General features: G+C 46.8%; 1 protein-coding gene across 3 annotated transcripts in view; it reads right to left on the reverse strand.

Moving 5' to 3' along the window:
• Positions 1-18,162, reverse strand: part of MINDY4 (MINDY lysine 48 deubiquitinase 4) — an 86,542-nt gene that overhangs the window by 49,212 nt on the left and 19,168 nt on the right. For all 3 annotated transcript variants that reach the window (XM_053359747.1, XM_053359748.1, XM_053359749.1), the window contains 4 exons: positions 8,354-8,412; positions 7,395-7,504; positions 3,687-3,803; positions 1,763-1,851 (listed from right to left, as the gene is read on the reverse strand). In XM_053359747.1, coding sequence (XP_053215722.1) covers positions 1,763-1,851; positions 3,687-3,803; positions 7,395-7,504; positions 8,354-8,412 — 375 coding nt within the window. The remainder of the gene's footprint in view (positions 1-1,762; positions 1,852-3,686; positions 3,804-7,394; positions 7,505-8,353; positions 8,413-18,162) is intronic.

Below are 18,162 nucleotides of genomic sequence, written 5' to 3' on the forward strand. Positions count from 1 at the left end.
AACACCTGCCCAAGTGGGTCCCTATTGGATGCAATCCATCTGACACAAGGTAGGCTAGTCTTTGCCAACCTGGTTTCCTCCAGTAAGCCCAACCAACTCAACTCAACTGCCCAACTGGTGCTTGGCCTGCAAGGCTATTGATCTGACCCCTGGCACTGTGTCCTCAAATGCTCTCAAGAAGCACCCAAAATAGCTGCGGGTGACATAAGATCCTGCTTCCTCTTTCCTCGCCCGTAAGTGACCAACACCAAGAAGTGCCCAGATTAGCTGTGAGTGATGTAAGATTTCGCTTCGCCTTTATCTGCTTCCCTGCAAATCACCAACACCCTTCCGAGGAGACATCCCACACTGTCCCAAATGCAGAGGAAGAACGCCAAAGGACTCTCTTTCATGTCTGATGCTTTGATTTGATGTTTAGTCTTCTCAAATGGGGAGATCTTTTAAGCAGACCAGCAGTGGGAACACTGAGAAGACTTATCTCTCACAGAGAGGCCTGCTATTGTCTAAAATTCCAAATGGCGTCTTCATCTGAAATGCAGATGTTTCAGATTTAGAATGTGCGTGGAAGGGATTTTGATCTTATCCCCCTTTTGGTTTACTTCAGGGGGGTGAGTATTGGGAGCGACATTGCAGCCCTGATGAATTAAACCAATTTAATTTTGCTTCATTCTTAAGGAAATCATTCTTAAGGAAATCATTCTTAAGGAAATCAGCCCCGAGTGCTCACTGGAAGGACAGATCCTGAAGCTGAGGCTCCAATACTTTGGCCACCTCATGAGAAGGGAAGACTCCCTGGAAAAGACCTGTCTTCCACTCCTGTCTTCCACTGCCTCTCGCAGTTTAGTCAAACTCATGCTGGTAGCTTCGAGAACACTGTCCCACCATCTCATCCTCTGTCGTCCCCTTCTCCTTGTGCCCTCAATCTTTCCCAGCATCAGGGTCTTTTCCAGGGAGTCTTCTCTTCTCATGAGGTGGCCAAAGTATTGGAGCCTCAGCTTCACGATCTGTCCTTCTAGTGAGCACTCAGGGCTGATTTCCTTCAGAATGGATAGGTTTTATCTTCTTGAAGTCCATGGGACTCTCAAGAGTCTCCTCCAGCGCCATAATTCGAAAGCATTAATTCTTCGGCGATCAGCCTTCTTTATGGTCCAGCTCTCACTTCCATACATCACTACTGGGAAAACCATAGCTTAGGTATTCATTATTTTAATTGGGAGGAGTTAGCAGTCAGCAGTAGTCAAACTTAGCTCATTGCAGCTTCTGGGAGCTCATGGCTGAGAGTTGCAAACAGGCCTCTCAAACGGGGGCATTTGCAAGGGCATTTTGCAGGGGAGTTTAAGGGGGAGGCAGAGAGTACTGTCTCACGGTGCACATAGGGCCAAGAGATATGGCGGTGGGGGGAACTGATGCAGTGGCCTGCCAGCACCTGTGCCATGTTTGTGCATGCAGAGGGTGTTTGTGCACTTGCGCACAGCGACACACTGCTTCTACAGAGGGTCCGTCTGGCTTCCTAGCCCTCCCCAAACGCACCCGGCCTGTCACGAACAATGTGTGTTTTGCAAGTGCAAAAAATACTTGGGGCTTGACCCTCAAGGACGGTGTCCATTACCCTCTCAATCAACACAGGCGCTGCAATTTGGACTTTATCTCCCGTTAATGAGGTCAAGACCAGGAAGACCCCTTTTCCCCTTCCAACAATAGAGGGGGATTTGCGTTCAGCTCAGGGTGGAAAACAGGCCGGCTCTCACCAGCGTCGACTCACCACGTATCGTTGTTCCTGCTGCTGTCTCCAAAGATAAGATGTCGCAGGAGGCAGGCTTGGACTACTGCCAGGACCCCGCACGGCCCACCCTAGACAGCGGCAAAAGGCAAGGGACGGAGAAAAACAATGAGTGCCGTTTGAAGCTGGTGAGAAGCTCACACAGGCTGCAAGCCTCTTCAGCTCCACCTAGTCTCCTGTCTCTTGTTTCCCTTTGTTTTCTGTGTTTTTAAGCGCTGTGGCCCAAATGTCGTGGACGTTGCAACCGGCTGAAAATTCTGCGCTTGTAATTAAAAGGTTGCGTCCCTGGATGTTTTCCCGGAGACAAAAACCTCAGAACAGTATGTGTGGGTGATGCCAAGATCTGGAGCATATGGTTGATTTGTTCAGTCAACAAGGGGTGAAGCAGGGGTCTGATTTCTCTCAGTGGCCAGGTGGCCTGGGAGCAAACGGCTGGAGCAAAAGAGCTCGAATATCCTGGCCAGGAGGAGATTCGAACCCTGGTCTCCCTGTCTGTATCCTTACTTAAAGGTAAAGGGACCCCTGACCATTAGGTCCAGTCGTGGCCGACTCTGGGGTTGTGGCGCTCATCTCACTTTATTGACCGAGGGAGCAGGCGTACAGCTTCCGGGTCATGTGGCCAGCATGACTAAGCCGCTTCTGGCGAACCAGAGCAGCACACGGAAACGCCGTTTACCTTCCCGCCGGAGCGGTACCTATTTATCTACTTGCACTTGACATGCTTTCGAACAGCTAGGTTGGCAGGAGCAGGGACCAAGCAACGAGAGCTCACCCCGTCGCGGGGATTCGAACCACTGACCTGATCGGCAAGTCCTAGGCTCTGTGGTTTAACCCACAGTGCCACCCACGTCCTAAGTCTTACTCTTAGGAGGTCGGTAATGGATCCACAGACTTGAGCACATGGGACACTGATACGAAGTCCTCTTCCATAAGGCAGCCAACTGGGCAATGTTTGGAGGGTTCAGACTGGGAGACCAGGGTTCGAATCTCCACCTGGCCAGCGTGCTCACTAGGTGATCTTGGGCCCATCACTATCTCTCAGCCTAACCCACCTCCCAAGGCTGTTGTGGGGCTTAAATAAGGGGAATGGAGAACCACGTACGCCCACTCGAGCCCCTCGGAGGAAAAGGTGGGGCATAAATGCAATAATCAAATAATAAACATATAAACAAACAAACAGGCTGTGGAGATGCAAAAGCATATGTCTGGAGATCACACAATTAAAAAAAATATTCATTGCTTTCACGAGGAAATGTTTATAAATGGGTTTTTTTAGGACGTGTTAGGTTGGCTTGCCAAAGAGCGAAAAACTATTTCGTTTCATAAGCGATCGCCACAATCCTAAATGGAACAGAGGTGGCAAATTTCCGCCCCACTCCAGGTACTGCTGGACCCCCAACTACCACCAGCCCAACCCAGATGGCCAGCAGCCAGGGATCATGGGAGCTGAGGTCTAGAAATACACGGAGCACAATTCTGCTCTGTGCATGAATATTCGGTGGGGAATGACTGAAGAGAACTTTCTGTGTCCTGGAGTCGCAGGTGATCTGCTCTTGTCCCAGAAGTGGGATCAGTGCATCAGGAATTCTGTGCATGCTGTTTGCCACAGCTTCTGGTTCCTTTGCTCATCCCGGGCCCCAACTCTATGACAAAGGCGGCACGAGTGTGCATTGCTGCCAAAGAGCAAAGACAGTCTTTCGTGAGGTCACCAGTACAGTCTCATCAAGATGCGTGGTGATTTACGCACAAGCACAATTGACTGACCCTAGGGTTCCGTCCAGATGAAAGTCTCCTTGCACACTATTACACTAGCGCCATTCCAACGGGACTGGCCTAGGACAGCACCCCCCCTTTCCCCCATAAATTGTGCCCCCAGTGGCTTCGAAATCCTGCCTCCAGACTTTACCTTTTTTTGCACAATGCCATACTTCAGCTGAGGGTTGTCGTTAAACATAAAGCTCTGTATTTTCCATTCCTCGCTGAAGCAGCCGAGGCTGGAGCCAAACAACAGGATCTTCAGGTCCTTGATTTAAATGAGGAGAGGAAACATGAGATTAAGAATTAAAAAAAGGGAAGGACAGACCTCCTGTTCTTTTTGAAATCTAATTCTTCACTCTGGGGGGGTGCACAAAAACTCCCAACAAATAAGTTTTCAGGGATGGCCCAAGGGTGCATACGTGATCCAGACAGTTAGGATTCCAGCCAGCCACGCCCTATTTCAGGGAACTCCATTCCATTTTCTCTTCCCCTGCATTATAAACCCCCCCGTCAGCATTCTGAGCCCCATGATTCCTGCAGGGATTTCCAAGCAGGAAGGAGAAACCCAGTGGCACGCTGCCCAAGCCTGTCTCGCCACACTCGTAAATTTAATAAAAATAAATGGCGTATACAGTTGTCCTGATTAACCCGAGGAGTCGTTTTTTCCTTCCCTCGCAATGTTCCTTCGGCATAAATGGCTCTGTGTGTGTGTGTGTCACTGCAACAGAATGAGGCTTTTTGGCTGCCGACCCACTTGGGACTCAACCAGTCTTCCATTATCTTCGGGAAGGCTGTGCCAAGCCTAATTGTTAAAAGAAAATGGAACCTACTGCAGCTCGGGGGGGCAGATAATTAATTTAAAGTTGAAAAGCTCTTCTTTTTCAGGGTATTTGTGGGCCTCGCTATCAAAATATTACAGCGTGGAGCACTCCTGCTCAGGATGGGCTCCACCAGTTTGGCTCCAACATTGGCTCCCAGTACGTTTCTGAGCACAATTCAAAGTATTGGTGCTGACCTTGAAAGCCCTAAACGGCCTCAGCCCAGTAAGTGGTACCTCGGGTTAAGAACTTAATTCATTCTGGAGGTCCGTTCTTAACCTGAAACTGTTCTTAACCTGAAGCACCACTTTAGCTAATGAGGCCTCCCACTGCCACCGCACGATTTCTGTTCTCATTCTGAAGCTAAGTTCTTAACCTGAGGTACTATTTCTGGGTTAGCGGAGTCTGTAACCTGAAGCGTCTGCAACCTGAAGCGTCTGTAACCCAAGGTACCACTGTATACCTGAAGGAGCATCTCCACACCCATCGTTCAGCCCAGACACCAAGGTCCAGCTCCGAAGGCATTCTGGCAGTTCCCTCACTGTGAGAAGTGAGGTTACAGGGAACCAGGCAGAGGGCCTTCTCTGTAGTGGTGCCCACCCTGTGGAATGCCCTCCCATCAGATGTCAAGGAAATAAACCACTATCTGACTTTTAGAAGACACCTGAAGGCAGCCCTGTTTCGGGCAGTTGAAATGACTGATGCTTTAATGTATTTTTAATCTTTTGTTGGAAGCCACCCAGAGTGGCTGGGGAAGCCCAGCCAGATGGACAGGGTATAAAAATTTTATTATTATTATCATTAGCATCATCATCATCATCATCATTATTATTATTAAAATATGGTATTAAAATCAGGTTAAAACACTTTGCAGTCAAACAGAATAGGGTGAATCTTGAAGGGCAGGGTAAATGAAGAATGTCGAAGGCTAAGTGAAAGAGATGCATCTTCAGCGTTGTGCAATGAAGATGACAGACACACCTCTGTGGGGAACGAATTCTGCAACTTAGGAGCTGCTGCAGAGAATGTTTGGCTTCTTCCCCTCCTGTTTAGACTCTGCTTTCGCTCTCATGTCCTGCTTGGGGGCTTTTGGCAAGCAAAGGGGTAAAAGGTAAAGGGACCCCTGACCATTAGGTCCAGTCGTGGCCGACTCTGGTGTTGTGGCGCTCATCTCGCTTTACTGGCCAAGGGAGCTGGTGTACAGCTTCCGGGTCATGTGGCCAGCATGACTAAGCTGCTTCTAGCGAACCAGAGCAGTGCACGGAAATGCCGTTTACCTTCCCGCTGGAGCTGTACCTATTTATCTACTTGCACTTTGAGGTGCTTTCGAACTGCTAGGTTGGCAGGAGCAGGGACCGAGCAATGGGAGCTCACCCCGACCTTCTGATCGGCAAGCCCTAGGCTCTGTGGTTTAACCCACAGCGCCACCCGTGTCCCTCAAGCAAAGGGGTAGAAAGCCTTTTTTCCGTGGCAAACTGCATTGCCTTGGGGCAATCTGTATGGGGTGCACTGGGGGGGGGCAGAGGCAGGGCCAATAGTGGGCGAGGCCCCACTTCAGTCTCCGCCCCATTCCCATTCCACTCCACCCAGCAGGCTCAGGGAGAAGAACAGAGGACTGAACTGCTTGCTTTTGAAATTGGTTCAAGGACTACTGGATAGCTCAGCTGGTTAGAGCCTGGTGCTGATGACGCCAAGGTTGAAGGTTCGATCCCTGTATGGGTTAGCTGCATATTCCAGCATTGCAGGAGTTTGGACTAGAAGGTCCGCATTGTCCTTTCTAGCTCTACAAATCTATGATTCTATGTGTAAGCATCTCATTGGCCACTCAATGAAATGGAGTGTTTGACTAGACAATGTGGGAATGTTCGGGGTGGCAGGAGAGGATATGTTGTTTATTAATATCCTTCCTAACTTGTGCAAGCAAGTTCCTTTACGTAGCAGAGTTTACATTCCCCTTTTTACATGCACAGCAGATAGCTGGTTGCAGGCTCGTGTGAGCCTCTCACTACAGTGGTACCTCAGGTTACAGACGCTTCAGGTTACAGACGCATCAGGTTACTGACTCCGCTAACCCAGAAATAGTACCTCGGATTAAGAATTTTGCTTCAGGATGAGAACAGAAATCATGCGGCGGCAGTGGGAGGCCCCATTAGCTAAAGTGGTGATTCAGGTTAAGAACAGTTTCAGGTTAAGAACGGACCTCTGGAACGAATTAAGTTCTTAACCAGAGGTACCACTGTGTTATACAAGTCAATCTGTCTCAGATCGAATTGTACATTCCTGGTAAATTCCCTTGAATCCCTCTCAAAAGAATAAAGTCAAAGTCAATAAAAGAAGTTTACTCACATCAGTTCACAGTTGGATTCCTGAAGGCAGACTTAGTTACAAATATGTACATGTGCATCTACCTCATATGGGGAAATAATCCCAGTGCTTCTGCTAGCTGAGAGCTAGCAGAGTAGTCCTAGCTAAAAGCTGGTCAAACGAAGAAGGAAGTCAAAAAGTGTGCTACGTGACTTGTCCTTTTGTAACCTGGACAGGCAAGGTCACGCCCACCTTCTATCACATGCAAAAGGAATTATACTCCAGCCAGGAGGAACAGGAAGTTTCGACTGGCTGGACCAAACATTCCCCTGCATGTCTTCTCTAGCATTACAAGGAATGTTGTACTTGACTGCTTCTCATGGATCACATCCCACAGACACAAATCTTTGATCTGCCCCAGCAGGGCTCCCATGTCCCCTGGTCTGGATAGATCATGGTCTGACCCACTATAACACAACTGCAATTCCTCATGATTGGAGATCTCAAGCAGGCTCAGAGGATATTCCATTTAATCATACCTCAAGCTACAGTTGAAGGATGTGAGGTGGCCAACTTCTGAAGAACCTCTCTCCAAAGAGCTGGGCCTGAGACCTTCTAAATGTTGACCACACTGGGCTAGATCTGGGGGTGCTGGTCTGCTTCCGTGTACAGCAACAGTCATTCGGCCTTTCCAACAGAATGTTCTGCATCGGCCACATCAATGTGTTTCTTACCCTTGCAAGATAGTAGTCAATGGGCTTTGACGTTACTTGGACAGCACACAGAGCAGAAGAGTCAGGGATCATGTAGACGTCCTCCAAATTTTCTTCGTCCTCAACATCAACTGCGGAGGGCAAAGGAAAGACTGTTTGATATCCAGAACACATACTCAGAAACATGCAACCCCAAAACATTAGCTTTTGTGGCTTCGGCAAGTGAAGGCACCCTCTGTTCTCTTCCAGTCTTTAAAGATGTGTTCCGTCTACATATCTGTCACGGCTGAAGAAGAAGAGTTTGGACTTGATATCCCAGTTTATCACTACCCGAAGGAGTCTCAAAGCGGCTAACAATCTCCTTTCCCTTCCTCCCCCACAACAAACACTCTGTGAGGTGAGTGAGGCTGAGAGACTTCAGAGAAGTGTGACTAGCCCAAGGTCACCCAGCAGCTGCATGTGAAGGAGCGGGTAAGTGAACCCGGTTCACCAGATTACGAGTCCACCGCTCTTAACCACTACACCATGCTGGCTGACACACACAAACATCACCCTCCAGGAATACTAATTTGACATGTACATAAAGTTCTGCTATAAAGAATTTGGATTTTCATTACGAGAGCTTGGGGTCATAGCGGGCAGCTTGATGAAGATGGAGTCCCAGTGCACAGAGGCTCTAAGATGCTACTGGAAGGAATTTTTTTATTTTGTTTCGACTACGGCAGACCAACACGGCTACCTACCTGTAAATGAAACATATGTTGCAGATATTTTCCCACATTTATTATGCTATTTTTGTCACATACAAATGACATGAGAAAACTTGGTACACTTATTTGTATAACATTATTCTTGTTTATAAAGCCCGATAAAATAAATCAATAAAAATTTCTATCGGCCTCCAGAAATAGCGATGGATAAACATGTAAAGTCCCTACCCTTGCAATAAGTCAGCTAGTTGAGAACGGAAGAAGCCATACCTAGTTGCAGAGCGTCTTGGTTCAAGCTGTCTCTGCTGGGAGAGGACACAGGCATCTTTCTGGACAGAAACAAATTAAGCACACAGATGATCAAACAAGAGGCAATTTATCAGAAAGGCTGCTGTATAAACAGAGATAAAAAACAACATTTCAGCAAGGAGAGCAGTTTTTCATCCGCATTCTGTGCTCAGAAGGATGGGGGAGAAGGGTGCATCAAATCCCCCACCCCCCTCAACAAAATTCAGGGACTGTCAATCTCAGTTCTCAGTTTCCCGATCTTAAATTCGGACCTCCACAGCAAATTTGCCATTTCTTCTTTAATCCTTGCAGAGATTCGCCAGCACTTCCAATTTCTCCCAATAAACCCATTCTCGTATGCAGTTCCAACCAACGTACAGTGGTACCTCGGGTTAAGAACTTAATTCGTTTTGGAGGTCCATCCTTAACCTGAAACTGTTCTTAACCTGAGGTACCACTTTAGTTAATGGGGCCTCCCTCTGCCACCGCGCCGCCGGAGCACGATTTCTATTCTCATCCTGAAACAAAGTTCTTAACCTGAAGCACTATTTCTGGGTTAGCGGAGTCTGTAACCTGAAGCGTCTGTAACCTGAAGCGTCTGTAACCTGAGGTACCACTGTACACATCTTAGCAAGCAGTCTCCCCTAATGGAATGCATTTTTGTAAGGTATTTCGCTATCACATTAATTTTCATGCCCTGCATATGTGCATTTTTGTAACTTGGTTGAAAAACTGTGTCGCAAAAAATCAAGTAAGTGAGAATTCCAAAGGATAGCTGCGTTTTTGTTTGCAAAGTGTGAATTGGGTAGCTTCTCACTGAAATGCAAACAAAATTAAATCCCGCCATTCCTATTGGGGGGGGGGAGTACAAATTTTAGGGGGGAGGAATGCCCTGCTGCCATGTTTTCTCTGAAAAGCCCTTGCAGGCTATTCTATATGATGTAGCAACACACATATAGTTTCAATATCTGCCATTTTGAGATGCAGGAAATGGTTGCTACCGGCCTCCAGCGATGGACAGGAGTCCCGATGCTACCGCAAATCCCGTCCCTGCAGGGGGAAAGTCAAAATTGCCCTTTCATTTTAGTATCTGCTAATAGAGTAGTGAAATGGAAGCGTGGGTGCAATTTTAGCCAGGGCCTTCGAAAAAGCCAACAACTTCTTGACAACATGTTGTGCATTGAAAGAAAACAATGTGAAAATGATGTTAAACCACAGAGCCTAGGACTTGCCAATCAGAAGGTTGGCGGTTCAAATCCCCGCGACGGGGTGAGCTCCCGTTGCTCGGTCCCTGCTCCTGCCAACCTAGCAGTTCAAAAGCATGTCAAAGTGCAAGTAGGTAAATAGGTACCACTCCGGCGGGAAGGTAAACGGCGTTTCCGTGCGCTGCTCTGGTTCGCCAGAAGCGGCTTAGTCATGCTGGCCACATGACCCAGAAGCTGTACACCAGCTCCCTTGGCCAATAAATGGAGATGAGCGCCGCAACCCCAGAGTCATCCGCGACTGGACCTAATGGTCAGGGGTCCCCTTACCTTTACCTTGGCAAAAATGTATAGGACAAGTACAAATACCGCTGGAAATGTAAAGAAAAAGAAGGTACCTTTTATCATAAGTGGGGGACTTGTAAGGTAATAAAAGCTTTCTGGGAGATGATATATAATGAAATGTAAAAAATATGCTTAGAATAACCTTTGTTAAGAAATCAGAAGCTTTTCTATTAGGAATTATAGGTACCGATATCCGAAAGGACAACAGCCGCTCGGATGCTACTAGCCCAGAGATGGAAGGAAGACAAAGTCCGTACCAGAGAGGAATGGCAAACCAAGTTGATGGGACGACGCCAAAATGGCAAAACTGACCGGAAAACTCAGAAACCAAGAGGACAAAAACTTTATAAAAGAATGGGGGAAATACGTTATTTAGGAGACCACTGTAAGCAGATGGAAACATTAGCAGGATTTTGATTTCACTGGTAGTGTGACAATCACCACGGATAATATGGTTTGATATAAAAATTGGAGTATGGAAGAAGATGCAGCAGTAAATGTTTAAAATGGGACCCCATGGAGAGGGTGGGGGAGGGAAGCCCTGAGATTAGGAGGAATCTCTTTATATGGATACCTCAGTTTACGAACTTAATCCATTCTGGAAGTCCATTCTTAAACTGAAGTGTGCTTTCCCTAATGAGGCCTCCCACCACCAGTGCCCTCCCACCGTTCGGATTCCGTTCTCAGACCGAGGTAAAGTTCTCAAACCGGGACACTATTTCCAGTTTTGCGGAATTCGTAAACCGAATCGTTCTTAAACAGGGCTGTTCTTAAACCGAGGTACCACTGTACTTTCTGATTTTCTTTGTTTATAATTTTGTATTTGTAAAACGAATAAAAAGGATTTCAAAAAAAAACCCCAACCTCTTGTCACAGAGAACTTTTTAATTCTTATTTTGACTATTATTGCATGGTACGTCCCTCCCTCGTTTTGCACATTGCGTTGTCTTCCCATCGGGCTGTTAAACCTACTTGGATCCGCTCCAGTTTGGTAACTGAAATCGAACCATATTCCTGGCATCTGTTTGTCTCCACGGAGTGAGGGAACCGTTTCCACACCCAGATGGGAGGAGAGACAGAGGTCGTTATCCCGGATATGGGATCCCACACATTCCCAGCTGAACAATGTCATCGCATCAGCGATTGCCGACTTGCAACATCCTTCCCATTCATACATTTCCCCTCCTGGCTCTTTAGCAGGAGATGAGCAAAGCAGGGAACTCCCTTCGTGACATTCAGGACCTTCGTAGCAGAATACGTGGGGCTTTTTCTGGGGGGGGGTGTCTCCTGGACCTCTGACTACTGGACCCCTTCTGTAACTTAAGAACATAAAGCTAGCGCTCGTTTTCACCCTGGAAAGCTATAAGGAATTGATTCAACAACGTGACTCAGTCAGGAGAATTGCAGCATGCGTACACACTGGAGTAGAAAATGAATCACCGGCGTTAGGGATGAGTCAAGGCAAAAAAAGAAAACCCCACCCAGCGAAGATCCGTGTTTTAAAAGACCAGCCATGGGATTGAATCAAATGGGTTGCAAAATCAATAAATTTAGATTGCAGTGGGGTATGGTAACCTTTGGGATGCGGGTGGCGCTGTGGGTTAAACCACAGAGCCTAAGACTTGCCGATCAGAAGGTCAGCGGTTCGAATCCCCGCAACAGGGTGAGCTCCCGTTACTCGGTCCCTGCTCCTGCCAACCTAGCAGTTCGAAAGCACGTCAAAGTGCAAGTAGGTAAATTGGTGCCACTCCGGTGGGAAGGTAAAAGGTGTTTCTGTGCGCTGCTCTGGTTCGCCAGAAGCGGCTTAGTCTTGCTGGCCACATGACCCGGAAGCTGTTCGCCGGCTCCCTCGGCCACTAAAGCGAGATGAGCGCCGCAACCCCAGAGTCGGCCACGACTGGACCTAATGGTCAGGGGTCCCTTTACCTTTATGGTAACCTTTGGCAAGGATATCTAAAAGGTAAAGGACCCCTGGATGGTTAAGTCCAGCCAAGGGCGACTATGAGGTTGCGGAGCTCTTATTCCTTTCCTGATGGGTCCGTTCAGGACTGACCACGACTCAATAGGGTCAGATTCCACATAGTGATTTTATACAGTTCATAGTGCAAATATTCCCCATCTTGTAATGTTCAATTATATTACAAGATGAGCACGGTTTTCCTGAAGTTCTTCAACACAAAATGCAGAGCAAGCTTATGCATGTGTGCCATCAGCAGGGTGTCTTGGGAAATGTAGTCTCTCAAGGTACCTGAGAGTGACCTTGGGCCAGTCGCTGCCTCTCAGCCTAGCCTACCTCGCAGGATTGTTGTGGAGATCAATTAGGAAGGAGAGCACCTAATGAGCTCCTTGGAGAAAAGGGTGGAGCATGAATGCAAGAAACCGACAAATAAATAAGTGTGCACCAGGGTACAGCAACACAACTGTGGCATCTGCACACTGCCTCCCAGTCAACACAATGCAAAAACCACAATCCCAAAAGTTGAAACAAGAGGGTTTCTGGGGCTGGGAAAGACTTGCAAGGACTTTACCACCATTTCCCCTTCAGCAGATGATCTCGCAATCGCAGCTATTGTATACATAGCACGCATGGGCTGGTGGAGCAGGGAAATGCACAGTTCCCGCATGTTGTAAGAAGGAAGCAATCCATCACATTAGGAAAAGGGGGCAGGAAGAAAATAGGCCTCCCCATAGGGAAGCCATACGGCGCTCTCTCCAGATTGACAGGCCTCCCCCTTTTGATCTCTGCGTACTGCGGGCCCAATGTTTACATGAAGAGCAACGCTGCTGGGGAAAGTCCCTCTCTTGATACAATAAGGCCCTCTTCCTCTACAGCTTCCTATTTACAGTATAGAACAAATACGCAAAGGGTTTTTTAAATAAGCAATGGTCACCGGACACTTCAAAACAACCAACTCTCCTTGCAGGAGAAATCAGGCTGCAGCATTGGGATGGCTTGCTTGCTTGGTTTTCTACGGCATGGTGGTAGCTTTAGAAATAAATCTAGAGCCTCAAAAGAACTCTTCTAGGCTTATAAGAGACATCACCTTGCCGACAAAGGTCCGTATAGTTCAAGCTATGGTTTTCCTAGTAGTGATGTATGGACGTGAGAGCTGGACCATAAAGAAGGCTGATCGCCGAAGAATTGATGCTTTTGAATTATGGTGCTGGAGGAGACTCTTGAGAGTCCCATGGACTGCAAGAAGATCAAACCTCTCCATTCTGAAGGAAATCAGCCCTGAGTGCTCACTGGAAGGACAGATCCTGAAGCTGAGGCTCCAAGACTTTGGCCACCTCATGAGAAGAGAAGACTCCCTGGAAAAGACCCTGATGCTGGGAAAGATGGAGGGCACAAGGAGAAGGGGACGACAGAGGACGAGATGGTTGGACAGTGTTCTCGAAGCTACAGACATGAGTTTGACCAAACTGCGGGAGGCAGTGGAAGACAGGAGTGCCTGGCGTGCTCTGGTCCATGGGGTCACGAAGAGTCAGACACGACTAAACGACTAAACAAAAACAAGGCTTATAAGAACAGAAAGAGAGTTTGCAGGATAAGTCCAGTGGCCCATCTGAGCTAGCATCCTGCTTTCACAGAGCCTAGACCTATTATTAGTATTATTATTATTATTTATACCCCGCCCATCTGGCTGAGTTACTCTAGCCACACTGGGTACTCCCAACAGATACATAAAAGAACAAAGCATTAAACATTAAAAACTTCCCTAAACAGGGCTGCCTTCAGATGTCTCCTAAAGGTCAAATAGTTGTTTATTTCCTTGACATCTGATGGAAGGTATTCCACAGGGCGGGCACCACCACCAAGAAGGCCCTCTGCTTGGTTCCCTGTAACCTCACTTCTCGCAGGGAGGAAACCACCAGAAGGTACTTGTGGGAAACCCGCGAGCAGGATTCGAGCAACAGGGGACTCAGAAGCATCGCTGCCTTCAACCATGAAGGGTAGAGGATAACCATCGTGGCTAGTAGCCATCAGTAGTCCTCTCTTCCATGAATTTATTGCTTCTAGGTCTCTTTTAAAGCCATAATAATAATAATAATAATAATAATAATAATAATAATAATTTATACCACACCCTCGCAGGCCAGAGCAGGGCTCAGGCCAGTTAACACCAGTAAAATTACAGTAAAACATAATTGGGGGGGGGGAGGGGACCAATTTAAAATACAGGTTAAAATGCAATTTAAAATGCAGCCTCATTTTAAAAGTAGCCCATAGATCAAAACCATAAGGGGAGGGAAACATAAGGGTCAGATTGAGTCCAAACCAAAAGCCAGGCGGAACAGCTCTGTCTTGCAGGCCCTGCGGAAAGATGTCAAATCCCGCAGGGCCCTGGTCTCTTGTGACAGAGCGTTCCACCAAGTCGGGGCCAGTACTGAAAAGGTTGGTGGCTGTGACTGCCTCCATGAGGCAGGGAGTTCCACAGTTTAAATGAACGATCTATTTCCCCATACGAGCCCAAGACGGTGCCTGAACATTATCCTGGATTCCCTTCACTAGGTATCCAGCTTGTGGCTGGATGAACCCAGTGGTGCTAGGCAAGGCATTCCCTCTATCTCTCTCGCTATCCAGAGGCAAAGCTGGCAGTGGCAAGGCGTTCCGTCTCTGAAGCAAAGTGCCAGCTGTCATTCCCTTCTGCCATTTCCTGCCTGCCAGGGCTCCAGAGGCAGCAGCGACGTCAAGCTGGGGAATAAGGGGCACAGGAAACAAAGAGCTGCCCTTTGCATGACGACAGCCTGGGAGTCAGAGAGGAAGGGAAGAAGACTCTGACTCGTAAACTGGGCCCTTTCCTCCCCAAAAAAAGACAACCACACAGGACTTCCTTCCAAAATTCGGTGCCAACTCCACCAACTCCCGGTTTCTGAATCAGAGCCAACACCCACCTAGTCCAGCTCTGGAATAATATATGCATATATATTTATAGCTGTAAAGTTAGTAAGATGTACCAATCAATGAAAATGTAATTTTTAAAAACCCATTTTATTCTCTTGTTAATTGTGCTGTTTTAAATGTGCATTTTATACTTGACTTCACTTAGCAATGTTTGTTTGGTTTTTTGAAATGTTTAAGTTTTTTGTTTACTTTGTGTTAAATATGTATTCTGCAGTTGACCTCCTTTGCAATCTTTTGAAATCTTTAAGATAATATTTTAAGTTTGCTGTTAATTATGTTGCTTTGACTGTATGTTCTATATCTGACTTTCTTCAGAAATGTTTGGTTCTGGATTGTTTTACTGATGTTTCAATATGATGTAAACCACTTTGAGATTTTTCTTAAAAATATAAAGCGGTATAGAAATGAAATAAATAATAAATAACAACAACAACAACAACAACAACAACAACTGTAACTGAGCAAAGCACAGAGGTTGTTTGCAAGGTTTTCTAAATGGCTCAGGACCATAATACCTCAATGACCGCCTCTCTCCATATGAACCTACCCGGACCCTGAGATCATCCTCTGAGGTCCTTCTTCATGTTCCTCCTCCTCAAAAGGTCTAGAGGGCAGCAACACGAAAACGGGGCCTTCTCTGCAGTTGCTCCCTGTCTATGGAATGCACTGATTTATTAATATGTAGCATTTATAAACCACTTTTAAACTATTTATGCCGCACCAAATTGCACAACCCTCGCAGCTGCCTGATGCTTCATGACCCTTTTTCCATTCCAGAATGAACTGAACAGAGCACAGAGTCGCTCAAAAACAAACTGGGTTTTTTCTTCTTCTTTAAAACACACACAGATACAAGGTGAACCTTGGAGCCTATTCACATTCCTATCCTGTACATCAAAAAAAAAACAACCCAGCGTACTGCCAATAAATTTACCTGCCAGGTTAGGATGACCAGAGGCAAGATGCCCTTTATCCTTCTACAACACCTGGCATCCATATGAGAAATGACAATCAATCTATCGAGACAACCTGCACAGAAACATCTGGAGGAACCTATCGGATTACAGTCTTTAATACACATCACAAACCGGTTTTCTAAGTAACTAGAAGCTGCTGCTATGCCTTTTTCCAAGAAATGACAGACTAGCTGCTATTGTTGTTGTTTATTGTATTTTAAATTATGCTTATTACATGTGAAAAAGCAATAAAATGCATTAAAAGAAAAGGCTGTGTCATCTGCCACGAGACCAGAGTCCAGGGAAATCTAATGGATATCAGGCTTCCCTTGAGAGGGCCATCTTTAGCATATGCGCCACTGGGGTGCAAAGATCCGCCCAGCACCCCAAAATTTAGTTAATTTCTTGGCACTGTAGGGGAAGATGTTAACAGACAGGAGTGTAAGTTGTTTTTATATGCAGTAACAGCAGCAAGAATACTATTGGCACAAAAATGGAAGCAAGAAGAATTACCGACGAAAGAACAATGGCAAATGAAATTAATGGACTATGCAGAATTAGATATATTAACAGGAAGGATTTGAAACCTGCGGGACCAGAGATTCTTAGAAGACTGGAGTAAATATTTGAACTATTTGAAAAGCAACTGTAATAAGCAGCTTACGCTAGTAGGACTGCAAGAAGTTTTGTAAGGAAGATTATATGAAATATTGCAAGGAAGACTACAAAGAGAATTATCAGTTAATGATAATTAAAAGTAATAGAGAAATTAAGAAATGCAGAATAAGTGATAAAGAACGGAAAATCTTCAGAGGTTGTTGACGGAAGTCTAAAATATTGTATAAGATAAGAAGTTATGTTAAATGACTGTTGGAAATGATATGTTAAAAAATTAATAAAAATGTGTGCGTGTGTATATATATACATACACAAATAATTTAGTTAATTTCGCATGCACAGCGCCACTGAGAACATCGAGTCTGACAAGCGCCGCCATTGTGAATAACAAGCACCGCGTCTTTTGTAAATAAGTGCACAAAATCGAAAGTCCTTTAGTGAAACAGTAGGTATACATTTCAGTAATACCTAAGTATATATGTATTTTGTTTTTCTAAGGTAAAGGTAAAGGTACCCCTGCCCGTATGGGCCAGTCTTGCCAGACTCTAGGGTTGTGCGCTCATCTCACTCTATAGGCCGGGAGCCAGCGCTGTCCGCAGACACTTCCGGGTCACGTGGCCAGTGTGACAAGCTGCATCTGGTGCACCAGAGCAGCACACGTAAACGCCGTTTACCTTCCCGCTAGTAAGCGGTCCCTATTTATCTACTTGCACCCGAGGGTGCTTTCGAACTGCTAGGTTGGCAGGCGCTGGGACCGAGCGACGGGAGCGCACCCCACCGCGGGGATTCGAACCGCCAACCTTTCGATCGGCAAGTCCTAGGCGCTGAGGCTTTAACCCACAGCGCCACCCGCGTCCCTTTTGTTTTGTTTTTCTAGCTTGATCATTTTGTTTTTCTAGCTTGATCAAAATTATTTATTATTCCGTAACACGTAGATAGTTAAGAGCTTAGGCGGCTTCAGCGGCGGGCACTTGGCGCCCCCCAAAATTCGGTGCCTGGGTGCCCTGCACCCCTTGCACTCACAGGTAAAGACTGCCCTGTCCCTTGATGAAAGAAGTGAGACAAGTCACTCTGGTGCGGAAGGTGGCAATTGCCGTTTCTATCCTCTAACTGTGACAGAACTGTATTGCTAACCAGAATAAGGGGCAGTTGGGTGTGCCCCCCCAAATCTAGAGCGTAAGGACTGGGCTGGTTCCACAGCCAGCCAAATGTTCCACAGAATAGACAGGAGCAGCATTGACAAAGCAAACGGCAAGGCTTGGGTAGAGTTTTATGGAGAGGGAAGCTGCGGTTTAGATAATATTAAGGTAAAGGGACCCCTGACCATTAGGTCCAGTCGTGACCGACTTTGGGGTTGCAGCGCTCATCTTGCTTTATTGGCCGAGGGAGCCGGCATACAGCTTCCGGGTCATGTGACCAGCATGACTAAGCCGCTTCTGGCGAAGCAGAGCAGCGCACGGAAACACCGTTTACCTTCCCTCCGGAGTGGTACCTATTTATCTACTTGCACTTTGATGTGCTTTCGAACTTCTAGGTTGGCAGGAGCAGGTTGGCAGGATGGGGAGCTCACCCCGTCACGGGGATTCGAACCGCCGACCTTCTGATCGGCAAGTCCTAGGCTCTGTGGTTTAACCCACAGCGCCACCCGTGTCCCTTCTTAGATAATATTAGATAAACACTTTTTCCATCCACAGAGCCTGTCCATGTTCCCCAGTGGCTCAGCACTCAGAAGGGTGTCATAGGTTAAGCGCCATCTGAAAAACT

The sequence above is a fragment of the Podarcis raffonei genome, chromosome 12, assembly GCF_027172205.1.
Source record: "Podarcis raffonei isolate rPodRaf1 chromosome 12, rPodRaf1.pri, whole genome shotgun sequence".
Lineage (NCBI taxonomy): Eukaryota > Metazoa > Chordata > Lepidosauria > Squamata > Lacertidae > Podarcis > Podarcis raffonei.